The following is a 26,860-nucleotide window of genomic DNA, read 5'->3' as shown; positions in this document are numbered from 1 at the left end:
ATCTGGACCAGTGCAGAGTGTTTCGGTGTCACTGAGACCGCAGGGTTCATTGCGTGACCCTCATGGCTAGGTGGGCCATTGGGGGAGACGTGCACCAACAATGCCATTTGACCCTGCAACTTCAGGAGCAGGTAGGCCGAGGCTGTCTGCCGGTGACTGAGGGATCTGGCCACCCCGGCCAAGGTGGCTATGCGTTCACTGGGAAGGAATGCCTTGGCTACCGTGGTGTCCAGATCTGCCCTGAAGTTTAGTTGCTGGGATTTCAGGTAGTTTACAAGGAACCCCAGTGACAAGAGGAAGCTCAACATCACGTTCAGGGACTGAAGGGCTCCCTCTTTCAAAGAACTCGATGAGCCAATCGACCAGATATGGGAAAAAATGCACCTCATTTTGGCACAAATGTGCTCCCACCACTGCCAGGTACTTTGTGAATACCCAGGGTATGGAGGCTAGCTCGAAGGGGAGAACCCTGTATTGGAAGGACCAGTGGCCTACTAAGAAGCGCAGATATTTGCGATCAGGTGGGTAGGTGTCCTGTAGATCCAGAGAGCAGAGCCATTCCCCTTGATGCAGAAGCGGAAGTATGATCCCCAAGGATACCATTCTGAACTGTTCTCTGCAGAGGAACCTGTTTAAGGACTGGAGATCAAGGATGGGACGGAGGCCACCAGTTCTCTTTGGGATGAGAAAATACCGGGAGAAGAACCCTCGTCCCCGCTGACCCCAGGAACAGATTTCACGACTCTGAATCATAGCAGGAGCGAGAGTCTATGCGTGTTCTACGAGGCTCCATACTGGGAAGGGTGGGGAGTCTGGAGGAACACTGAGGAGATTCAAGCGGTAACCTCGTGCGACGATGGACAATAATTGGGAGCCAGTTGTTCACGAATAGACAGACGACCCCCCCATAGGTGGGTCAGATGGTGCGGACAAAGGCATAGGTTTCTGCTCTGTTTGCCAGTCAAAAGCCAGCTGCAGGGCTAGGCTGGGGGGCTGGCTGAGCCTCTACATGCTCTTTGTTGGTGAGGTGGCCTGTTCGGGAGGCCGAAGGGCAGTATCTCCATTGCCTGTTAAACTGCTTCCTGGTATCCCTACGTGGCCCTCTACGGGTCACTGAAGAGGAATCAGAGGTGGTAGTAGTCAACTAATGTAGGATCTCATAGTGGTCCTTGAGTTGGCCCACTGCATCCCGGATTTTGTCCCCAAACAGGTTTTCTCATAAACAGGTTCTCTCGTACAGGGGAGGTTGACCAGTTTTTCTTGAACCTCTGGGCTAAGGTCGAAGGCTCTTAGCCAGGCCCAGCGTCTGGCATTAATGCCTGCTGCTGAGACTCTTGACACTGTCTCAAAGACCTCCAAGACAACTCTCACCTTGTGTTTCCCTTCTGGAGAATGGTCCTTTCTGGAGAATGGATTCTAGGCCCTCCTGAAATTGTTGTGGTAGGGTCTCAGTGAACTCCTGGACCTATTTCCAGTGGTTCCTGTTGTACTGGTTCATGTACAACTAGTATGCCGCTATGCGAGAAATAAGCATGGATCCCTGGAAAGCCCTTCGACCCAGAGCATCTAAGGCTCTATGGTCCTTTCCTGGAGAGGTGGAGGAGTGAGGGCGGGTCCTCTTGGCCTTTTTCTGGGCTGATTCAACCAGCACAGATTGGTGTGGCAACCGGCTCTTCTAAAAACCTATGGCCTGTTGTACTAAGTAAGTGGCATCAGTCTTTCTATTGACTGACGCCACAGAACCTGGGTGTTCCCAGAGCCAGTGAGGGAGGTCCAGAAGAATCTCATGCACCGGGACTGCCAGTACCTCCTTAGGAGCTTCCACAAATTGGAGGACCTCCAACATCTTGTGGCAGGCATCCTCTTCGGTTAAAAGTTGGAAGGGAATAGTCTCCATCGCCCGGACAAGACTTGAAGGATAGATCCTCCGGAGGCGAGCCAGTCTCTCTTCTGGCAGGGAAGGCTCTGACAGAAGGTCCCTGGAATCTTTTGAGGAATGCTCAGAGACGGCATCTTCCCATGGGTCATAAGGAGCTTCCTCTCAGCAGCAAGCTGTCTGGATCGAGGAGGGAGGCCAAAACCCAGAGTATGGGGCGTGGGCACAGATGGTCAGTGAAGTGGAACCAACAGCAGTGGCGCCAGCATAGAGGGCACTGGGAGGCCCGATGGCCCAGGGATGGGATCATGCAAAGGTTCCGTCCTTGGAGATGGGCAAGGAGCCGCATCTTCCTCCTCAGAAGAGTCCAAAATCAAGATCGAGACGGGGGAAGCACTGGAGGTGGACAGGGCACAGAGGGGCCTGTCAGCAAGGGCAGCATCGGTACGGCACCGAGCAGCATGTCCAGCCTTTCCAGCAGAGGCGCCAACATGGAGTACACCGGATTCCAATGCTGGTATGGGGGCCGGCGTCGGTGGGGCTGGAGATCCCGAAGGGCATTTAGCACTGCCTGTTAAACCACACGGTCCAACTGTTCTCCAAATAAGGGTGCAGACAAGACAGACTCTGTAATAGGAGGCAGGCTGGGCATCACCAAGGCTCTGTGCCCGGCACAGATATCAGTGGGGAACACCCTGGACTCCCAGGTCTGGAGGAGAATGGGGCCTCCTCTCCTCGGGGCCTCACTGGAGGCAGTTTGGTCAAGCCGCTCCAGTGTCTGTGCCGGCACCGGACAGTGACGACCGTGGGTACCAGGGTCGATGCTTCCCATGGTGCTCAGCCCTGTCCTTCTCCGGCACAGAGGAAGACTATGCAGGGCACTTCCTAAAACCGGTCGCCATCGAAAAAAGGGTGGCGTGCGGTTGGTGGCCACCGCAAGATAGACGCTTGGGAATCGACCGCAATAACGCGAGAACACACCTAGCAGTCCCTGGAGGACAGACTCGCGATGGGGGATCCTGTGGCGGGTAAAAACTGACAAAAAAAACCGTTGAAGTATTCTATGAGGAAAAGGTTTTAAACAAGTCCACAAACTGCGGGGCAACAGCTTCACAGAAAAAGACTGAAGGGGGACCCCATGTGGCCATGGGGCTGTTACATGCTGGACATGCTAAGTGTGCCAGTCAAAGTTCTAGAAACTTTGACAAGTGTTCCATGACAGAGCTCCATCTGATGATGTCATCCATTTGTGAAGACTACCATCCTGTTTGTCCTGGGAGAAAAAGCCTTTTGGTTTATCCTTGGGGAGCCTGGGCACTTTGGAGTCACCTCATACCTTAGCTAGCTTCTCAAGATACTCTCTAAATAAAAGCTACCCCCTAAAAGAAAGCTTGGTCTTAAAGACAGAATCCGCAGACCAATTTTAAAGCCACAACAGACGTCATGCTGCAATAGAGACCATGCTTCTGGCCATAGACGACATCAGGTCAATAAAGGCATCCAGCACAAAGTTAGTCCCTTGCTCCAAGCTGGCTTGCTATCCACGAACTCTCCTGAATAAGTTAAGCAAAACACAAATCGGCCCTTGCAATAATGCAGCCACACAATGCAATCTGAAGGGCCACGTTGGAAGCTTCTAAGGTCTTCGCTAACCCAGACTCAATCTTTCTGTCCTGGGTGTCCATAAGACCAACTCCTCCTTCCACCAGGATAGCAGTCCTCTTTGTAACTGCACAAACTAGTACACTCACTTTGGGAAACTTCAGCTTCTCTACTTCCTGAACTACCAAATGATATCTCCTGGTAAACATCCATTCTCCCTTGAAATTGGCCCACTAGATTTGTTAACTGTCTTGTGAAAGGACTTAGATGGCTTCTTCAAACTAGTCAATCAAGTCTAAGGCTTCCTTATCCTCAGCAATATTTAAAATCAGGAAGGATTGAGAATCAAACCCACAAGTTCATCCTTCACTGTGGCTTGCCCCCATCTCTGAGGTCCAAAAACAACCAGTCCAACTTGGAAGGCTTCTCACCTCCATCTTCCCCTTCTTCCTGCCTCTTTTCTTACCTGCCCCACCTGAACCCAAACCAGAAGAATGCTGCACAGCAGAGTGCCCCAATGCACAGCCTTGCCCCATTAGAAATACCTGATGAAGACTTTTCAAAAATTTGGTGGACAGTAAGGCACAGGAAGAAGGGCCCATGTCTGGAAATGACAGTATCCTTTTAAGGCCCATAGCAACCATGACCCTCTGAGAAATTCCCAGCTGCTTTCAAACTCTCAGGGATTAGTGAACGCAGACCTCAACCCAAATCACCAGGCAACGCTGCCAAAATGGCTGCTGTTCCCACTGAGCAGCATGCACACCAGCAGAAACCAGTTGGACCAACTGCCCGGCTGCCGAGTCTCCACTCAGAACAGTTTGTGACTGCCACTCTGCTTGTTTTCCCTCCCTGCAAATGTGGCACAAAGTATCTTCACTCTATAGCTTGCCGATGCATTCTAAGCAACGCACACAGTGCAGTCTTCTTCCTATGCTCCATCGACAGGTTTCATCTTGCCATAATTAAACCAGTGCTGTAGCAGCCTCCGAATCGAAGCACCGTTGCCTTATGTTGCCACATTCCACTGAGTTCCGAGGGGGAGGCAAGCAAGACTACTGCTGCAGACCACCCCCTTAAAGTGAACTGAAAACCCACTGGTCCAAGGAATGCTCAACTGAGGGAGGCAGTCTGACATTTTCACCTCAGGAGCTGCTCAAATCAAAGTGCTACGATCCTGTTGAATATGGTCTAACCAGATCTCAGCACAGAGCATGGATGCACTCTCACTATCTTCTGGAGACAGAAAATACTGCCAGACGGAAGTTAGCATAGGATCCTATTAAGGGTGATATCAGCGAAGCTGTTAGTCTCCATCTTCATTTGCTGGTTGGAGTGCATAACCCATATGTCTGACTGGTCTAGCTAGCTGAATAGGAAAAAAAGTTTTTAATTATATTGGAGAAATTACTTACCTGATAATTTCGTTTTCCTTAGTGTAACCAAGGACCAATGGGTATAGTGTACTCCTGCTAGCAGTTGGAGACGGATCAGATTTCAATCTGACGTCAACTCCTAGTACATATACCCCTGCAGGAAGTACAGCTCTTCAGTATTGTCCTTGAAAAGCATTGTGGATATATGTGTGACTGACTGATTGATTAACTTAATAATTTGGTTAACTTGAATAACTTCATAACTTGGTTAAACGTTCAAAACTTGATTAACTTGAACTGGTTGATTGACTATAGCTGGAGACCACCAGTGTACTCAACCGGAAAGCGTCAACACCTGGCAGGGTGGATGCCCTAGGTAAATGAAAATGTGGCTTACCCTTGAATCATTTGAAAGACCATTCGTAACGGTAGCCAAGGGTGGGATGCTGAGTCCATCTGTCTACACTAAGGAAAACGAAATCAAGTAAGTAATTTCTCCATTTCCTAGCGTGTAGCAGATAGACTCAGGACCAATGGGATGTATAAAAGCTACTCCCGAACCGGGTGGTAGGCTGCCCATGGCCCACTTAGTATTGCCCTTGCAAATGCCGTGTCCTCCCGAGCCTGAACATCCAGACGGTAGAATCTGGAGAAGGTATGGATGGAGGACCATGTAGCCGCCCTGCAGATCTCGGCAGGGGACAGCATTCTAGTTTCTGCCTGGGCTCTGGTAGAATGGGCCTTGACCTGTAGAGGCGGTGGCTTGCCTGCTTCTACGTAGGCCGCCTTGATGACTTCCTTGATCCAGCGGGCGATGGTTACCCGCGAGGCCGCTTACCCTTGTCTCTTTCCGCTGTGAAGGACGAAAAGGTGGTCCGTTTTTCGTATGGGTTCCGACATTTCCAGGTATCTGGATAGGAGTCTGCCGAGGTTGGGGTGGCGTAGACTACGGGCTTCTTCCGAATTCTTCAAGCCATCCGTCGTTGGTAGCGAGATGGTCTGGTTAAGGTGGAAGTGTGAGACCACTTTGGGGAGGAAGGAGGGAACCGTGAGTAGTTGAATGGACCCCGGGGTGAGCCGGAGGAACGGCTCACGGCAGGACAGTGCTTGTAGTTCTGAGATGCGGTGGCTGAACACACTGCCAACAAAAATACCGTCTTTAAGGTTAACAGACGGAGGGACAGGCCTCGGAGAGGTCTGAAGAGGGTTCCCGCTAGGAAATCCAAAACGAGATTGAGATTCCACAGAGGTACCGGCCACTTTAGTGGAGGGTGAATGTTTTTGACTCCTTTCAGGAAGCATGACACGTCCGGGTGAGAAGCTATGCTGTCGCCCTCGCTCTTGGAGCTGTAGCATGACAATGCGGCCACCTGTACCTTGATGGAGTTGAGGGACAGACCCTTCTGTAGTCCATTCTGTAAGAATTCCAGAATCACGGGAACTTTAAATGAGCGTAGCTTGATGTTGTGGTCTTCGCACCAGGCTTCAAATACTCTCCAGATCCTTATGTACGTTAACAATGTGAAGAACTTGCGTGCTCGGAGAAGAGTGTCAATTACCGCCCCCGAGTATCCGCTCTCTCTCAGGTGGGCCCTCTCAATAGCCAGACCGTGAGAGAGCATTGAGCTGGGTCCTCGTGGAGGATCGGACCTTGTAGCAGGTCCCTGTGTGGGGGCAGGGGTAGGGGGTTCCTTGCCAGCAGTCTTCTCATGTCTACATACCAGGGTCTTTTTGGCCAATCCGGAGCCACCAGAAGAACTAGTCCCCTGTGTAGTTGTATCTTGTGAATGATTGCGCCCAATAGGGGCCACGGCAGGAAGGCATATAGTAGTGTCCCCGGTGGCCAGGTCTGTACCAGGGCATCGATCCCTTGGGACTGCGGTTCTTGCCTGCGGCTGAAGTATCTGGATACTTGGGTGTTGGATCTGTTTGCCAGAAGGTCCATGTCCGGTGTCCCCCACCGATTCACTATCATCTTGAAGGCTGCGGATGACAGCCTCCATTCTCCTGGGTCTAGACTTTCCCTGCTGGGGAAGTCTGCCGTGATGTTGTCTTTCCTGGCGATGTGGACGGCGGAGATCTCCTGGAGGTTTGCTTCCGCCCACGCCATCAGGGGGTCTATTTCTAGGGACAAATGTTGGCTTCTGGTTACCCCCTGCCGGTTGATGTAGGCCACTGTCGTGGCGTTGACCGACATTACTCTGACCGCTTTGTTTCGAAGTCTGTGAGCGAACCGCAGACAGGCTAGTTTGACTGCCCACGCTTCTGGGCGGTTGATGTTCCATCCCGTCTCTTCTGCGGTCCACTGCCCTTGGGCAGTTAGCTCCCCATCCTCGTAGACTGGCATCTGTGGTGAGTAGGGTCCAGGTTGGGGAGGACAGTCTTGATCCCCAGCTCATGTGGCTGGCCTGCAGCCACCACCGTAGCTGGGTCCGAACTCTGCCAGGGAGTGATAGACGTACGGTGTAGTTCTGGGACCGTGGGCTCCACCGTGATAGAAGTGAGCACTGTAGGGGCCTCATGTGGGCTCGTGCCCATGGCACAACTTCCTGGGTGGATGCCATCAGCCCGAGGACTTGCAGGTAAATCCCATGCTCTGGGACGAGGATCGTTCAACAAGGTTTGCAGCCGGTTCCACAATTTTGGTCTCCTTGTGGGGGTCAGGCTGACCTTGTCCTCTTTGGTGTCGAATCGGACTGCTAGGTATTCCAGTGACTGTGAGTGCTGTAGGGAGCTTTTGTTTGTGTTGACCACACAAACAAAAGGCTCTCCAGTAGCGTTATGACTCTGCTGGTTGCTTGGCGGCTTTCCTCCAGTGGCTTTGCCCTGATCAGCCAATCGTCCAGGTAAGGGTGAACGAGGATTCCTTCCTTCCTCAGTGTTGCCGCCACCACTACCATTACCTTGGTGAACGTTCGGGGTGCTGTGGCTAACCCGAAGGGTAGTGCCCGGAGCTGGTAGTGACGGTTCAGGACTTTGAAGTGTAGGTAGCGCTGGCGTTCCTGATGAATTGGGATGTGTAGGTAGGCCTCCGAAAGATCCAGGGATGTGAAAAACTCTCCCAGTTGTATCGCCCTTATAACGGATCGTAGGGTTTCTATGCGGAAGCGGGGAATCCTCAGGTGGCAGTTGACCGATTTGAGGTCCAGAATGGGCCTGAATGCTCCCTCTTTCTTGGGGACGATAAAATAAATGGAATAATGTCCAGTATTTATTTCTTGTGGAGGTACTGGGGTTATGGCCTCGAGGGCCAGTAGTCTGGACAGTGTAGTTTCCACTGCCGCCCTCTTGAAGAGGTTGTGGCAGGGGGTCTCCACGAACTTGTCCGGAGGGGTTCGTAGAAAATCCAGGTAATACCCCTCCCAAATGATGGCTAGGACCCACTTGTCCAAAGTTATCTCAACCCATCTGCGGTAGAATAGGGCTAGTTTGCCCCCTATGGCTTCTTCCCTTGGACGGGTCGGCTGAATCTCATTGTGGGGTGCGGCTGGGGCCCGTACCCGAGCTGGCTCCCCTCATGTTGTGCTTGTTCCAAAAGGACTGGTTCCTGCCCGTAGGGTAGGGCGCTTGATAGTTGCTCCTGTAAGGATTTAAGCGCTGTGAACTTCTGCCCATGGAGGACCTGGGGAAGGGTCGCTGGTTTCTCTTCGTCTTATCCTCCGGCAGGCGCGGCAATGGGGACTCGCCCCATTAGTTGGCCAGTTTCTCTAGTTCGCTGCTGAACAGGAGGGATCCTTTGATGGGCATCCTTGTTTTGGAAGATGCGTCAGCCTACCAGCTTCGGAGCCAGAGTTGCCTCCTGGGCGCCACTGCAGATGACACGCCTCTGGCAGCTGTGCGCACTAGATCAGAGGCAGCGTCCGCGAGGAATGATACTGCTGGTTCCATGTCTTCTCCCGGGCTGTTGTTCCTGGTTTGTGATAAGCAGGCACGTGTCACCACAGTGCAGCAGGCCGCAATTTATAGACACATAGCGGCTACGACAAACGACTAAGGATGGATTCCAGACGCCGGTCATGTGCATCCTTGAGCGCTGCTCCTCCCTCCACTGGGATGGTGGTGCGCTTAGAGACCGCACATGCCATGGCATCAACTCATGGGCATGCAAGAAGATCTTTGGTTGCTGGCAGCCCTGTGTACCCCCTGTACACAGGGCTGCCAGGGCTCGTCCCCCATTGAATGTGGACTCCGGAACATTCCATTCCAGGACAATCAGCTGCTTGTAACAGAGGGAAGTGGCGAGAAATCTGGCGAAAACCCTCCAGCAGGGGGGTCAGTTTAGGTTCCCCCCGAAGTACCTGGGCCCGGGATAGTGAGCTCCGTCAGACATTGGTTGACCAGGTCCAGGAGCTCGTCCTTTGTGAAGAAGCGTCTCATGGCTCTGTGAGGCTCTGTCCCTGGGGGGAGCTCCCCCTCTTCTAGGGGTTCGGCTTCCTCCTCAGAGATGTCCGTGTCCCCATAGGTGAGGCTTCTGGATAGTGGAAGCCTGTGCCTAGGTCTTGAAGGGCCTGGGGCATGAAGGTCCTCCGGTGGAGCATGTGGCTGGTCAGCCAGAAGTTCAGTTTGTATTTGAACAAAGGCGTTAATCCCCTTGAAGAACTCCACCCATGAGATCGACGCTGGGTCCAAGCAGAGGGGTGCTGGTTCCTTGGGGGTCCCCGTCTGTGGGGAGGTCCCCCTGGGATCTGCTAGGTCCGGGGTACCCCCTGAGGAGCTAGAACTCAGCCCTGGGTGGGACTGGCCCTGAACTGGATCTCCCAGGGCCTCCTCACACTGAATGCACAGGGCGGCGGCCTCCTTGCTTTGTGCGGTTCTGATGTGGCATGCTGGGCAGAGGACTTGAGCCTTTATCCCTGTTTCTGGTGGTGTCATGGCTGTCAGTGTGTAAACTCTTATGCACTCCGGTGCGCTTAAGATGAGCGTGTAAGTTGTGCGTGCAGCTGTGCGTCCAGCCAAAGCTATGCGCCCGGCCCTGTGCGTGTAACTTATGCGTGCAAGGTTTTGTATGCGTGTAAGTCTATGCGCACAAGTGCTTTGTGCGCCTAACTCGGAATTATGTGCTCGGGCCGAACGGCGCGGCGAATAGGGCCAAGATGGCGACGGCAAGCACGCGGGCAATATGGCAACCCCCTCTGAGAGTTTCCACGTGGGTAGACCCTTGGAAATAGCCAGGGTCTGGCCCTACTAGGGCGGATCAACCCGGTGGCACTGGTCCCGGTTGGTGACCTGTGTTCCTCCTCGATCCTTGGAGACCGGATTCAAGCAGAAGATTTCTACCTTACCTTGTCTTCGGCGCTTCCTGGTTTCGTCCCGGGCGGTCTCCAGCTGCGGGGGGAGAGGGCAAATACCTTCACCGCCGCGCTCGAGGGTGCACCCACTGCCTCTCAGCCGCGCCCGAGGATCGGGGGCTAGGTCCTCGCCGCGATTCGGCCGCCGAACCGAGGCTTACTTCCGAGGGACCACGGAAATCACCTCGGGAATCTCAACTGGGGGAGGGACACGAGGGTATCACTGCAGGAGAGAGGGGCTCGTCTTCAGGTAGGTTTCTTCTTTAAAATTTGGGTTTTCTTCTTTGATTTGGTTATAACGCTGTGAGAGCGTGTAGATAGTCCCCAACTGCTATGGAGACGGAAAATACTGAAGAGCTGCACTTCCTGCAGGGGTATATGTACTATGGGCTGACGTCAGATTGAAATCTGATCCATCTCCAACTGCTAGGAGGAGTACACTATACCCATTGGTCCTGAGTCCATCTGCTACACGCTAGGAAATTTTTTATTTTGTTTATTTATATTCCACCTTTCAGGTACTTCAAAGTACATTACATTCCGGTAATATTTATTTATTTATTTTTAGTTTTTATATACCGATGTTCCTGTATAATATACATATCACACCGGTTTACAAGGAACTCAAACTGACGCCTCAGTGGGCAGTTTACATTGCAACAAGATAACAAGATAACAGATAATATGGGGGGGGCAGCGGAACTTGGCAAAGGATACAGAGATTAAGCATAAATAGCTAAATAGAGGTAACTAAATATACAAAATACAGTAAACAATGTACATAAGGTGGGTTGGGTCAGAGGCCAGGCTGATATTGTTTTCTTCCGGCTTTTAGATTCCTGGGAAAGCTTGTGCAAAAAACCAAGTCTTTAGTTTCTTTTTGAAAGTAATGTGGCACGATTCGAGGCGAAGGTCTAGAGGGAGCGCGTTCCAGAGTATGGGGCCAGCTGTGGATAGTGAGCGTTTCCTCAGGTAGTAATAATAGAGGTATTTCACTATTCCCAGAAGGCTGACAAATCTTAAGTTTATATCCAGAGTTAAAAGTATGCTGGGCAGCAGAATCAATTGCTTTAGACTCAGGGTGGTAAAGTATAGAGTATTTTCTTCAATCATTTTTAGTAAGCCCCTTTTGATGCCAGATGTCATTTATTTATATTATTTTGTATACCGATATTCTGTGTATCAATCATACTGTTTAGCCTATCCCCAGCTGTTTGATTTGACATTGATCCAGATTTTACGTTGACACAAACTATATACAAGCCAGAATTAAATACACAGGGAAAGGATTATAACAATAGTTTTTACATATAGAATACCTGCTTTTGAGAATGTGTTTATTTTGTTGTTCTGTCTTTGAATAAGGTTAAGGACTCCCTCCAGTTTGCTCATTAGTACTGTGGAGACAACTCCAGCCCCTTCTCCCGGAGCTTCAGACCTGCAGGCCATAATGAACATGCTCCAGGTCTGCAGGAAGACCCCTATCTCATCTGGAGACACATCTGTGGACAGGAGACTGTCCCTCAGCAGCGCTCTCACTGTGTTTTCCACCTTCTCAATCAGACATTGCCAGGGCCTATTGATGTCAACCTGTAACATACAATGGTGAAGAATTACCATAAGGCAGCACATTTCACTAATAGTTCTTGAAGAACCAGGAGTAACAAATCAGTAACTCTTCATTGAAGGGTCAGTGGATGCATGCAACAGCCTCCCAGTGGCAGTCGTGGCAGCAAAAATAATGGGATTAAAGAAAGCACAGGACAAGCAAACAGCATCCTTAATGGTGAGAAGATGAGTAAAACTAGAGATATCAAGTTTGCTTACCATAAATGTGGCTATCCTTAGAAGGATGAATTAGCCATGACACATAGGTAACATCTGACAGTACTGAATAGACCCACCTCTCTAGCTCAGTAAAATTTTACCACTGATCATGCACAGTGTTCCTGAATGTGCATTGCTTCATGAGCCCTTAAGAAGATTGCACAGTTTAGCTTTAGGTGGGTAGTCAACTCACTAGGAAGGCAGGCAGGCATTAAACATGGCTCAATTTATCATTCTATCTACAAAGAATCCCATTACAGTAAGCAAAACTTATTTTCTCTGTTGACAAGCAAGGTTGAATTAGCCATGACATGTGGAGAGTTCCAAAGCAAGGGCTGTATGGTGGAGTACTTACTGAAAAAGCATCCTGGACCCCCAAGGAGAATGGACGACTGGGTGAACAGCTGCGCAAAACTTCTTTCCCAAAGCTACTATCCTTCTTGAGAGACTGTCTAAATAGTAATGAGACGTGAAAGTGCGAAGTAACGACCAAGTTGCAACTGTGAAAATATCTTCAATGGACATGGCTCTTAGGTGAGTCACTGAGGTAGCCATGATAGGGTCTGTGACCTGGAGGCCAGCCAGAGCATAGCAATGTGCAATACAGTCTGCTAGCCAGTTGAACATGTGCTTGGCAATAGCTACTCCCATTCTGTTGGGATTGCAGGAATCAAAAAAGCTGAGAAGTCTGATGCTCGTTCTCTTAAGATAAAAAGGCCAAGGCCCTATCACAGTCCAAAGAATAGAGGACCAAATCCCTTTATGTGCATGAGGAGTTGGAAAGATCGTGGGCAAAAATGTGGAGTGATTAAAATAAAATGCAGAAACCACTTTAGGCAGAAAGTTAGGGTGAGCGCAGAGCATCATCCTGTTGTGGAAAAGCTGTGGGTATGGGAACAATAATCTAAAGCTTGTACCTCCACTGACTCTTATAGCCAAAGTAGAGCAAAGGAAAATTGGTTCATACCAGCTAATTTTCATTCTGTAATACCACAGATCAGTCCAGACAACTGGGTTTTGCATCCCTACCAACAGATGGAGGCAGAGAACAAAACCTTTTGAGGCACTGCTACATATCTGAATGTGCCACCTCCAGTCTCTCAATATTGACCCAAGCCAAAGATTAGTCCCTAAACCTTTTCAAGGAAGAACAAGCAACTTGGGGTTGGAACCCTCTGAATTGGAGCCTCTCATACTTCCAGAGAACAAAACGTCTAACCAATTAAATCAACATTTACAATCTGCAAAAATCTTTGAAACATAGTTGACCAACTATCAGGAAATTCAGTCTTTTGGCAGCAAACGGGACAGGTCTCTGCACTTGATCTGTGGTATTACAGGAACGAAGCAGGTAAGAACCAAGCTTCCTTTCCTGTTCATACCCAGATCAGTCCAGACAAGTGGGATGTACCCAAGCACCCCTATACTGGACGGGAACCCAAAAAACGGTTTTTAACACACTTTCACCGAAGGTTGCATCCTCCTGCGCCTGATCATCCAACTGGTAATGTTTGGTGAAAGTATGAAGCAAGGACCACACCGGGGCCATATATATCTCTTGCGGAGACACCAACTGACATACTGCCTAAGAGGTAGCCTGTGCTATAGTCTAATGCGCTTTGAGGCCCATTGGGATTTTGCAACCCTTTCACATATAGGCCAAGCCAATGGTCTCCTTCAGCCATCTAGAAATTGTAGCCTTAGAAGCTTCTCTTCTTTCTTCATTCCACTGAACACAAAGAGAAGATCCAACTGCTGAAAGCTATTAGTGACCTTCAAATAACGCAACAGAGTGCAACGCACATCCAGAAGATGAAGAGCTCAAGACCACGACGGAAGCTTGTCTGATTCACACAGAAAGAAAACACTACTTTTGGCAAAAAGGAGGGAACCGTACACACCGACACCCTGTCATCCGCAATACACAAAAAAAGGATCCAGACAAGACAGCATCTGAAGCTTGGAAATCCGCCTGGCTGAACTTATGGCAACCAGAACAACTGTCTTCAATGTCAAGTCCTTCAAAAAAAAGCTCGCTGTAAAGGCTCAAAAGGCGCCCCACAGAGAACCGCAAAAGTAAGTTCAGGTTCCAAATCAGACACCTTTCAACTCTGAGGCTGCAAATGCTTAACCCCCCTTCAGGAAGCAAATTAGATCAAGATAAGAGGCCAAAGGCCTTCCTCACAATTTGTCCCTAAGACAACCCAAGGACAAAACCTGAACACAGAATGAACCATAAGTTAAACGTTTGGACAAGCCCTGTTGCAGAAAGGACAAAATGTGAGAGACTCCAACCGACAGAGGGTCCAGGCTTTGTTGAAAACACCAGGACTCAAACACTTTCCACACCCCGACATACATCATAGTCATAGAAGGCCACCTAGCCTGAAGCATAGTGGAGATAGGAAAATTGGTTCTTACCTGCTAATTTTCGTTCCTGTAGTACGAAGGATCAGTCCAAACCACTGGGTTGTGTCTCCCCTTCCAGCAGATGGAGTCAGAGAAAAAAGCTGAAAGCCACCCCCCTCTTACACTAGTGTGCCACCTGCGATCCTTCAGTATAACCCATACCATAGCAGAATGAAATATCATAACCTCAACATAAGAACCAATGGCTATAATCAAACCACTTAATGAAAAAACTGCAACACTTCTGGAACTTATGTACATGGAGGGAGTACTTCTATATGCATCGTGAATGCTGTCCACTTGAGAATATTCTGCAGAATGAAAACGATACCGAACGGGCTCTCCAGATTCCATGGGCAGGCGTCTGGACTGATCTTTGGTACTACTGGAATGAAAATTAGCAGGTAAGAACCAATTTTCCTTTCCCTGTATGTACCAGGATCAGTCCAGACTGCTGGGATGTACCCAAGCTGCCCTAAATGGGGTGGGACCTGGAGAGTCCCACTTGAAGAACACTATGTCCAAAACAGTCGCCATCCAGAGCACAGATGTCCAAACGGTAATGCTTAGCAAAAGTGTGTAAAGATTTCCAAGCAGCCGCTCTGCAAATTTCCTGCGGCGAAACAAATTGACTCTCCGCCCAAGACACCGCCTGAGATCGAATTGAATGCGTTTTCAAACCATCTCGTACTGCACGCTCAAGACATATATGTCAAAGTTAAGGCTTCCATCAACCATCAGGCAATAGTGGCTTTAGTTGCCTTATGTCCTTTCTTAGGACCACTCCTTAAGACAAACAGATGATCAGACAAACGAAAAGCATTAGTGACCTCCAGATAGTGAAGCAGAATCCGCAGCACATCTAATCTTTGCAAGTTGCGAGCCTGAGACGAATTCCGATCAAAATCCGTGAAGGCATTTGAATCATTCCACGGTCTGATTCAAATGAAACTCAGACACGATCTTCAGTAGAAAGGAGGGCACCATCCTAAGGGACACCCCTGAATCCGAAATCCTGAGAAAAGGCTCCCTACAGGACAACGCTTGAAGCTCAGAGATGCGCCGTGCCGAAGTGATAGCCACCAGGAAAATCGCCTTAAGTGTCAAGTCTTTCAAGGTGGCCTGTTTCAAAGGCTCAAACGGAAGACCGCACAAGCCACAGAGAAGCAGATTCAAACTCCAAGAAGGACACACTGGACGAGCCGGGGGTTTCAAATGATTAGCACCTCTCAGGAAACACGTTACATCCGAATGAGAAGCCAAGGATGCCCCGTCAATCTTTCCCCACAAACATCCCAGGGCCAAAACTTGAACCCTGAGAGAACTGCATGCCAAGCCTTTCTTCAGACCCTCCTGTAAGAACGCCAGAATATGGACAATTGATGCACGTCCGGGGACATATTCAACTCGCTACACCGGGAATCGAAAATCTTCCAGACTCAAACATAGGTGAGTGAAGTAGACGTTTTTCGTGCCTGCAGCAGGGTGGAAATAACAGAATCCTTATAGCCTTTCTTCCTCAACTGCCGCCTCTCATAAGTGAAGACGCTAGACAAAAGCGATCCACTTGATCGAAAAATACTGGACCTTGACGAAGAAGATTCCCAAGCCAAAGAGGACCGTCCACCGCTAAGTTGATCAGATCTGCAAACCACGGTCGCCGTGGCCACTCCGGAGCCACGAGAACGACTGAGCCTGTGTGAGCCTCTATCCTTCGCAAGACTTTACCCACCAACGGCCAGGGAGGAAAGACATATAGCAGAATGTCACGAGGCCACGGCAGGACCAGAGCATCGACACCTTCTGCCCCGTGTTCCCTCCTGCGACTAAAGAACCGAGCTGCCTTCGCATTTCTCTGAGTCGCCATTAGGTCCAGGCGAGGAACTCTCCACCGAAGAGTCACGAGATGCATCGCCTCCTCGGAAAGTTCACACACTCCGGGATCTAGATGCTGGTGACTGAGAAAATCTGCCTGAACGTTGTCAACCCCGGCTATGTGAGAAGCTGCTAGATGGACTAGATGGTGTTCCGCCCAGAGCATTAGCCGGTCAGCCTCCAATGCCACTGGACGACTTCTGGTTCCCCCTTGATGATTGATGTAAGCCACCGTTGTTGCATTGTCTGACAATACTCGCACTAATCGACGGCTGACCAAGGGGAGAAAACTGTGCAACGCCAGACATACTGCCCTGGTTTCCAAGCGATTTATGGACCATTTCGCCTGCTGCTCTGTCCATCGGCCCTGTGCTGCCCTCAACTGGCAAACTGCAACCCAGCTGGAGAGGCTGGTGTCTGTAGTCACAATCACCCCACTGGGGCTCCTCCAGGTCCATCCCACGCTGCACGTGGGCTGGAATCAACCACCACTGGAGACTGGACCTGGCAGGTTCCAAGAGCGACAATCTGATCTGGAACTCTTCCGACCACAGGTCCCAATGAGAAAGTAATGCCCTCTGCAAGGGTCCCGTATGAGCAAAGGCCCAAGGGACTAACTCTAGAGTAGACGTCATAAGCGCCTGAGATACAGCCGCCGGATCTGTGCCATTAACTTGTCAATTCGCTCCTGTGAGAGAAAGACCTTGCAGACCGATGTGTCGAATCGAGCACCCAAGAAGTTCAGCACCTGGGATGGGACTAATTGGCTCTTGCAAAAATGATGACCCAACCAAGGGATTGAAGCCGGTCCACTACCGACTGAACCGCTGCCCTGTAAAGCTCCTCCGACTTTGCGCGGAGGAGCCAATCGTCCGGATAGGGATGAACCAAAATCCCCTCCCGCCTGAGAGCCGCAGCTACTACCACCATTACTCTAGTGAAGACGCGGGGAGCTGTCGCCAATTCAAACAGGAGAACCTGTATGCTTCGGTACTTCGGCTCAAATCCAGATACAGAAGAAGCAAAACCCTTGCACATAAGCAAGTAACACAAGACACTGGTGCAGGATAAATGTTAAATCACCAATTCTCAGGTGTACTTTAATGGTTCCAACATCGAAGAATAGCAATATTTATACTGGCAACTCCATGAGTTCAAAGCTGAGCATTTAAACAGGTCCCCCGACACGGTCCCGTGTTTCGCTAGGCTGCATCGGGGAGGACCAGGGGTATATTTGAATCTAAAGTATAAAAGCAAATCTAAGTCAGAATAGTGGTGAAAGTGGCTACATAGTAAAAACATATCAAACATGTACATACCTCTAAGACGATACCCGGAGCGCGCAAGCTCTCACAGGTGTAAGCTATTTAAACATGGGAAAGGGCGCGAACGCGGCAGCTCTCGCGAGAACTGTCAAAAGTAGCAAGTCTCAGTGGATCCATCCCGACAGCATAACTAATAAAAGAGGTTCCATTCAATTTCTCTGTTGAGACCCTGAGGGACCACAGTATTCAACGTAAAGATCCATCTCTGCTCCCGGCGACCAAGGACCGAGGGGTAGTCACCACCCCGGGAGGGGCGGCTCACCACCTCGATGACCGTGAAGCAGAGATCAGAGATGGAGTGACCACATTCAATCCAATGCGAGACCAGGGGTTCATCTACTCTGTGTAGGCGAATGTTAGAACAATGTTCTATCATACGGGTTTTTAACATATGTGTCGTTTTGCCTACATAGAGTAGAGGACAGGGGCACTTCACGATGTATACCACGCCTTTGGTGAGACAATCAGATGCCGACCGAAGTTTAAACAGTCGCCCAGTGCTGGGATGTATAAAGCCCAAGGTTCTTTCCGTGTGGCTGCACATGGTGCAGTGACCACATGGGCCATGTGTGCCCTGTCTATAGGAAGCTTCACCATATGAAAAAGTATGGACTAATCGGTCACGCAAATTTTTCCCGCGCTTATAAGTGAAGCGCAGGGGACTGTGTAAAAGGTCTGTCAGCGCAAGGGCATCCCAATGACGTCTTATCATCGAGGCAATGGTTCTTCCCATAATCGAAAATGGAAGTATGCAATTGTTAGTCTCATCTTCTGAGCTGGACCCTGGGACAAATAGCCAGTTACGATTGGTGTAGAGTGCCCTTTTAAAAGCTCTTTTTATCACCCTGTGAGGATAGCCACGTTCCAGAAATCGGTTGAACATGATATGAGCTTGCGTCAAAAATTCTGGGCGGGTAGAACACAGGCGGCGCAGTCGTAAAAACTGCCCCATGGGGATGTTATCACGTAACGCGCGGGGATGGCAACTGATATTGTAAAAGTGTATTCCGGTCAGTGTCCTTACGAAACAGCGTAATATTGACTGGGTAAATGTATCATCGGGACATGCTAGAAAAAGTTCCTGGATGGAATAAATGACAGTTTTATGGAGCAATTGGTTCAGGAACAGATGAGAGAGGGAGCCATTTTAGATCTAATTCTCAGTGGAGCACAGGATTTGGTAAGAGGTAACGGTGGTGGGGCCGCTTGGCAATAGTGATCAAATCTGAATTATTTATTTATTTATTTATTTATTGGTTTTTATATACCGCCGCTCATCAAAGATATCACGTCGGTGCACATAGAACAAAAATACGCAGTTGCGTGTACATAGAACAAAAATACGCAGTTGCGTGTACATATAACAATATAATAATAGCTGAATTCCATAAAACATTAGAACAGTTACATATGGTATCAAGAACAACTTATTTAGCTAATAATAGATGATAAAATAGTGTAAAAAATAACTGTGAATGCACAACTTTATCTAGTATCAGGGCAAAACGGGGTGGGGAACAAAGTGGAGCGGGAATGAAGGAGAAAGGGTCAGGAATGAAAGGGTCAGGAATGAAATTAATGACTGGAAGGGGGACAGTAAGCAAATCCATGGCTCTCGTGCTAAACTTTCAAAAAGGAAAACTTTGATAAAATGAGAAAAATAGTTAGAAAAAAACTGAAAGGAGCAGCTACAAAGGTAAAAAGTGTGCAAGAGGCATGGACATGGTTAAAAAGTACCATCCTAGAAGCACAGTCCAGATGTATTCCACACTAAGAAAGGTGGAAGGAAGGCAAAACGATTACGGCATGGTTAAAAGGTGAGGTGAAAGAAGCTATTTTAGCCAAAAGATCTTCATTCAAAAATTGGAAGAAGGATCCAACAGAAGAAAATAGGCTAATGCATAAGTGTTGGCAAGTTAAATGTAAGACATTGATAAGACAAGCTAAGAGAGAATTTGAAAAGAAGTTTGCCGTAGAGGCAAAAACTCGCAGTAAAACGTTTTAAAATATATCCGAAGCAGAAAGCCTGTGAGGGAATCAGTTGGACTGTTAGATGATCGAGGGATTAAAGGGGCACTTAGAGAAGATAAGGCCATAGCGGAAAGATTAAACGATATCTTTGGTTCGGTGTTTACTGAAGAGGATGCTGGGGAGATACCCATTCTGGAGAAGGTTTTCATGGGTAATGATTCAGATGGACTGAACGAAATCACAGTGAACCAAGATGTGGTAGGCCTGATTGACAAACTGAAGAGTAGTAAATCACCTGGACCGGATGGTATACACCCCAGGGTTCTGAAGGAACTAAAAAATGAATTTTCAGAACTATTAGTACAAATTTGTAGCCAATCATTAAAATCATCCATTGTTACTGAAGACTGGAGGGTGGCTAATGTAACCCCAATATTTAAAAAGGTCTCCAGGGGCAATCTGGGAAACTACAGACCAGTTAGCCTGACTTCAGTGTCAGGAAAAATAGTGGAAAGTATTCTAATATCAAAATCACAGAACATATAGAAAAAAATGGCTTAATGGAACAAAGTCAACATGGCTTTTCCCAAGGCAAGTCTTGCCTCACAAATCTGCTTCACTTTTTTGTGGGGGGGGGGGGGTTAATAAACATGTAGATAAAGGTGAACCGGTAGATGTAGTGTATTTGGATTTTCAGAAGGCGTTTGACAAAGTTCTTCATGAGAGGCTTCTAGGAAAAGTAAAAAGTCATGGGATAGGTGGCGATGTCCTTTCGTGGATTACAAACTGGCTAATAGACAGGAATTAAATGGACAATTTTCTCAGTGGAGAGGGTAGTGGAGTGCATCAGGGATCTGTATTGGGACCCGTGCTTTTCAATATATTTATAAATGATCTGGAAAGGAATGTGATAAATGTGGTAATCAAATTTGCAAATGATACAAAATTATTCAGGGTAGTTAAATCACACACAGATTGTGATAAATTGCAGGAAGACCTGCTGAGACTGGAAAATTGGGCATCCAAATGGCAGATTAAATTTAATGTGGATAAGTGCAAGGTGATGCATATAGGGAAAAATAACCCATGCTATAGTTACACAATGTTAGGTTCCATATTAGGAGCTACCAACCAAGAAAGATCTAGGCGTCATAGTGGATAACACATTGAAATAGTCTGTTCAGTGTGCTGCGGCAGTCAAAAAAGCAAACAGAATGTTGGGAATTATTAGAAAGGGAATGATGAATAAATCGGAAAATGTCAATGCCTCTATATTGCTCCATGGTGAGACTGCACCTTGAATACTGTGTACAATTCTGGTCGGCGAATCTCAAAAAAGATGTAGTTGCAATGGAGAAGGTACAGAGAAGGGTGACAAAAATGATAAAGGGGATGGAACAGCTCCCCTATGAAGAAAGACTAAAGAGGTTAGGACTGTTCAGCTTGGAGAGGAGACGACTGAGGGGGGATATGATAGAGGTGTTTAAAATCATGAGGTGTCTAGGACAGGTAAATGTGAATCGGTTATTTACTCTTTTGGATTATAGAAGGACTAGGGGGCACTCCATAAAGTTAGCATGTGGTACATTTAAAACTAATCGGAGAAAGTTTTTTTTCACTCAATGCACAATTAAACTCTGGAATTTGTTGCCAGGGGATGTGGTTAGTGCAGTTAATGTAGCTGGGTTTAAAAAAGGATTGGATGTTCTTGGAGGGGAAGTCTATTACCTGCTATTAAGTTGATTTAGGAGGCCCGAACGAGAGAAAGAGACGGGTGAGAAATATCTTGCCCCGACGGAACATTTTACCTGAAAAATTACCTTGGACCTTCCAGCTGAGGAAACACCATTTGCTGCCGCTGACATCATTTGGGGGAGGGCCCTGTGAGCTTTAAACCAGACCCCCCTACGGCGCATGGCTTTGTTTTGAAAAGTTGACCCGGTTTTCTCTGTTTCGCTTCTCAATATTCTAAAGCGATTTGTAAGTATATAAATTTATATCTCTCTTGACCTCCATCGTAAGGCATTGAATTTGAAAGTGTGTCACAAGAAAGGATAAATATATTTAAAGACCGTTTTGCCTCATAGAAAGCGGAAGGCCCGCATAAGGGAGGCTATAGAGTCGTCTCCCATGTCTGGTCTAACCCAACCCCAGATTTCTTCCTTTTTTGTGACTGCAACAGAAAGTAACCCGGTGGACAGGGCCATTGGAGAGACAGACTTGGAGCGAGAGTCAGTCTCCCCGGCCGAAGCTATCTCTCTGAGCCCCGGGGCTCCCAATACTCCTACCCCACCATCATCTAAAAGAAATAATGAATCTTTGGCTTTTGTGTCAAATGAGATTATTAACCTGGGAGATGGGACAGAGAATATTAATGTTGGGGGTGTTGAGGAGGATAAGTCTATAACGGAGTTAATTATTCCTTCTGGGACATCTGAGGTTACCATGGATACTATATGGGCTGCAATTAAGTCTCTTGAGACTGCTCTTAACTTAATGAAAATACATACTGATACTCAATAAAAAGTTACTGAAGTAGAAAAAGTAGTAGCCACTAATAAAAAATTGGACAAATATGATGAAAGATTACATAAAGTGAAAGATATTCAAAAGAACTTAGTTAAGTCAGAAATTTCGTATGAAAAAAGATTTTAATATATGGAGAATAATCTTAGATATTCTAATTTAAGAATACTGAATTTTCCCTTTTTAAGAACTATAGCGCCTAAAGAAATGTTTAAGGATTATTTAAAGCAAATTTTGAAAATGCCAGAGCAGGCAATTTCTGCTTTGGCAAAAATTTATTATATTCCAAAAAAAAACATCAAAAAGAGACAAGCAGCAGGAGCTATCCATGAACCTGTCAGAAATCCTAGAAATGTCAGCTGAGACAGATAATAGAAAGGGAAACTGTCTCTTTCATATTTCCATTAGAAAGGGATATTGTTTTGAGTTTTTTACGTAATAGGGTACAAAAGTTTCATTCATGGTTAACAGACCTGGATGTATCCAGACCTATCAAGAGTAACACAATTAAGGAGAAGAGAATTTCTCAGTTTGAAAAGTGATATACTCTCTTGAGGGATAAAATGTTACCTTCAATACCCATGCAAATGTGAAATATGGTATGAAGACAAAAAAATCTCTCTTTTATGAAGTAGCTCCATTAAAGACATTTCTAGATGCGCACCCCCAAAAAGCAGCAAATGTTTGAGAGCAAGTAATATAAACTGTTGCATTTTCTTTCCTTAAAATAAGAGTGTGATAACTAATTTCCTACTTTAATTCGCTCAATAATTGATTCAATGTCTTACAATTTCTAATTGAATAATTGCTATATACTGATTTTAAAGGTACATATTGAGTAAATGAAATTTTGGTTATTTGATTATATGATACATACTTTATTATAATCAGTGAAAGGAAAATTAGTTTCTTACCTGATAATTTTCGTTCCTGTAGTACCAAGGATCAGTCCAGGACACCTGGGTTGTGACTCCGCACCAGTAGATGGAGACAGACTAAAACTTGTGGGCGGAGCCATATATGCCCCTGTGCCAGTCACAGCCCCTCAGTCTTACGTAATGTCAAAGTAGCATAGGACAGGAAAACTAACTACAGAACCTATCCCCCTCAAAACGAGAAAACAGAACAGCAACCAAACAACACAACGAGCGGACTCTCCGTTTCTTCAGAGCAGCTTGGGCGGGATCCTGGACTGATCCTTGGTACTACAGGAACGAAAATTATCAGGTAAGAAACTAATTTTCCTTTCCCTGTACGTACCAGGATCAGTCCAGGACACCTGGGATGTACCAGAGCCAACTTACCGAGGGTGGGAAGCTGAGAGTCCCGCACGGAGTACCCTCTCTCCAAAACCCCCGGCACTGGGATCCTGAACATCCAGCCGGTAGTGTCGTGTAAAAGTATGTAACGATGATACTTGAGCAGACTCTGCCCAGGAAGCAGCGTGAGAGCGGGTGGAATGTGCCCAGAGACCCTTCGGCACAGACTTTCCTCGAACTATGTACGCCGAACCAATGGCCTCCTTGAGCCATCGTGCGATAGTAGTCTGGGAAGCCGCACCCCCACGCTTTGGACCTGAGAACAAAACAAAAGATGATCCGTCAATCTGAACGGATTGGTGACCTCCAGATAGCGAAGGATCGCCCTCCGGACATCCAACCTCTGCAACTCATGTCTCTGTGGCAGTGACTCATCCTGGATGGGAAAAGCTGGAAGCTCAACCGACTGATCAAGGTGGAAAGCCGAAACCACCTTGGGCAAGAAAGAAGGCACCGTCCGTAAGGAGACTCCAGAGTCCGATATCCGTAAAAACGGTTCCCTACAGGACAACGCCTGTAACTCCGAGACACGTCGCGCTGACGTAATCGCGACAAGGAAAACCACCTTTAACGTAAGATCCTTGAGAGTTGCCCGTTTAATGGGCTCAAAAGGAGACGAGCACAACGCGGAGAGTACCCAATTAAGAATCCAGGACAGACAGGGATGGCGTAGTGGAGGACGAAGATGTTTAGCCCCCCTGAGAAAACGCGCCACATCGGGATGCAGAGCCAAGGAGCCCGTGTGCCCCTTGCCCCTCAGACACCCAAGAGCCGCCACCTGGACCCTCAGGGTACTGTAAGATAGGCCTTTAGCCAAGCCGGCCTGCAGAAAAGATAGCATATCGGATACAGGAGCCGCGGTAGGATCCACATTGCGCTCCGCGCACCATTCATCGAAGACTACCCAGACACGAACATAAGCCATAGAGGTAGACTGCTTTCTGGCCCGCAACAACGTAGCGACTACCGCATCCGAATAACCTTTCCTCTTCAAGCGCTGCCTTTCAAGCGCTGCCTTTCAAAAAGCCATGCCGCGAGACAGAAGTGATCCGCATCCGCCGAACAAACGGGGCCTTGACGGAGGAGGCCCGGAAACCCCTGGAGGCGAAGGGGAGACGCTATCGACAACGGGATGAGGTCTGCGAACCACGGTCGCCGCGGCCATTCTGGCGCTACCAGGATTACACGCGCCGTTTGCAATTCGATGCGCCGAAGAATCTTGCCGATCGGCCAAGGAGGGAACACGTATAGCAAGACATTCGTCGGCCAAGGAAGGACCAACGCATCGACGCCTTCGGCCCCTCTCTCTCTCCGACGGCTGTAAAACCTGGGCGCCTTGGCATTCTGCCAGGTAGCCATGAGGTCCATATGAGGCGTCCCCCACTTTTGGCAGATGAGATGAAAAACCTCCGGCGCCAGTTCCCACTCTCCGGGATCCAGATGACGGCTGAGAAAATCCGCCTGAACGTTGTCGACTCCGGCAATGTGGGACGCTGCTAGGTCGCTGAGATTGCGCTCTGCCCAAGCTAGCAAGAGCTGCGCCTCTTTTGCCACGAGAGGACTTCTCGTTCCCCCCTGACGATTGATGTTGGATACGGTGGTGGCATTGTCTGACAACACTCGAACCGCCTTTCCCCGTAGCAGCGGCAGAAAGGACTGTAGGGCCAGACGCACTGCCCGGGTCTCCAGACTATTGATGGACCACTGAGTCTGGGTCAAGGGCCACCTGCCCTGTACTGACCTGCCCAGGCAGACTGCTCCCCAGCCGAAGAGACTGGCATCCATGGTTACCACCGTCCAGTTGGGCACTAGGAGGGGCAGATGAAACTCCTCCGACACCGGCTTCCAACGGGAAAGCAACGCTGATTGCAAAGGACGCAGATGAGCAAAAGCCCAAGGGACCAATGCTAGAGTTGAAGCCATAGAACCCAAAACAGTCAGATAATCGGAGACCAGTGGGAGCCGAAGAGACAACAATCGACGTACCTGACCCTGAAGCTGTCGAACCCTGTCCATAGACAGGAACACTTTGCCCTTCCTGGTATCGAACAGGGCCCCCAGGTACTCCAGAGACTGAATGGGAACTAGGTGACTCTTGCTGAGGTTCACCACCCATCCCAGGGATTGCAAGAGGGCGAGAACCCTGTTGACTACCTGCCGGCACTGGGTCTCGGATTTGGCTTGAATCAGCCAATCGTCCAAGTAGGGGTGTACCAGCAACCCCTCCCTCCGAAGCTGAGCTGCGACCACCACCATCACCTTGGGGAATGTCCGGGGAGCCGTGGCCAGGCCGAAGGGAGCGCTCGGAACTGATAATGTCGGCCCAGGATACAGAACCTGAGGAACCGATGGTAGGACGGCTGGATGCCGATGTGAAGGTACGCCTCCGTGAGATCCAGGGATGCCAGGCATTCGCCGGGCCGGACCGAGGCAATTACCGACCGAATTGTCTCCATTTTGAAGCGCGGAATGCGAAGGCATCTGTTTACACCTTTCAGATCCAAAATGGGCCTTGCGGTGCCGTCCTTCTTTGGCACGATGAAGTAAATGGAGTAACGGCCGAGGCCCCGCTGCCCTATGGGCACGGGGAAAATCGCCCCTAAGGATTGCAGGCGTTGGAGGGTTCCCCTTACCGCTGCGTGCTTTATGGGGCACTTGCATGGCGACACCAGGAACTTGTCGAATGGGGTCCGTGCAAAATCTAACGCATAACCGTGATTTATCACGTCGAGGACCCACTGGTCCGACGTTATTTTGGCCCATTCCTCGGCAAACAACTGCAGCCGAGCTCCCACGTTTGGGACGAACGACCGCAGCTGCTGCGAGGGATGGACCGGCCGCATCTCATTGGGAGGATTTTGGCCCCGCGCCCCCCGGGGCTCCCCCCTGACGGCCGAATCTTTTCCCTCGAAAGGACTGGGACCAAGAGGACGACCGTGAGGGCCCCGAACGGTAAGAAGAGCCAGCGGCCCTCTGCGGACGGGATTTCCTGCCGCCGCGGAAGCGGGAGCGGCCCGAGAAAGAAGACCGAGACCTAGACCGATCCTCCGGCAGCCGAAATGCCCGATTCTCACCGAGGGACAACATTAACTCATCCAACTCCTTGCCAAACAACAACTTTCCTTTGAACGGCAGGGCCCCTAGATGGGCCTTGGATGATCCGTCCGCCGCCCAGTTGCGAAGCCAGAGGAGCCGACACCGCCGAAAACCATGGATCTAGCCGAGGTACGAAGGAGATCATGGAGAGCATCAGCCCTATAAGCAATCGCCGCCTCAAGCTGATCAGCTTGCCTGGCCTCCCCTTCCGAGAGACCTGCGTTAGCCTGCAGATTCTGCGCCCAGCGCAGGCTGGCCCGCATAGCGAAATTAGTACAGATGGCTGCACGGACCCCTAGAGCGGACACCTCAAAAATTTTCTTCAGCTGTACCTCCAGCTTCCTGTCCTGCATATCCTTGAGAGCCGTGG

At 48.9% G+C, this 26,860-nt stretch overlaps 1 protein-coding gene across 2 annotated transcripts in view; it reads right to left on the bottom strand.

Moving 5' to 3' along the window:
• Positions 1 to 26,860, bottom strand: part of MDN1 (midasin AAA ATPase 1) — a 765,271-nt gene that overhangs the window by 411,855 nt on the left and 326,556 nt on the right. For both annotated transcript variants that reach the window (XM_029595415.1, XM_029595414.1), the window contains exon 43: positions 11,462 to 11,732. In XM_029595415.1, coding sequence (XP_029451275.1) covers positions 11,462 to 11,732 — 271 coding nt within the window. The remainder of the gene's footprint in view (positions 1 to 11,461; positions 11,733 to 26,860) is intronic.

The sequence above is a fragment of the Rhinatrema bivittatum genome, chromosome 3 (assembly GCF_901001135.1).
Source record: "Rhinatrema bivittatum chromosome 3, aRhiBiv1.1, whole genome shotgun sequence".
NCBI classification, from domain to species: domain Eukaryota; kingdom Metazoa; phylum Chordata; class Amphibia; order Gymnophiona; family Rhinatrematidae; genus Rhinatrema; species Rhinatrema bivittatum.
The sequence above is the reverse complement of the archived record's forward strand: the minus strand, read 5'-3'. Positions and strand labels throughout refer to the sequence as shown.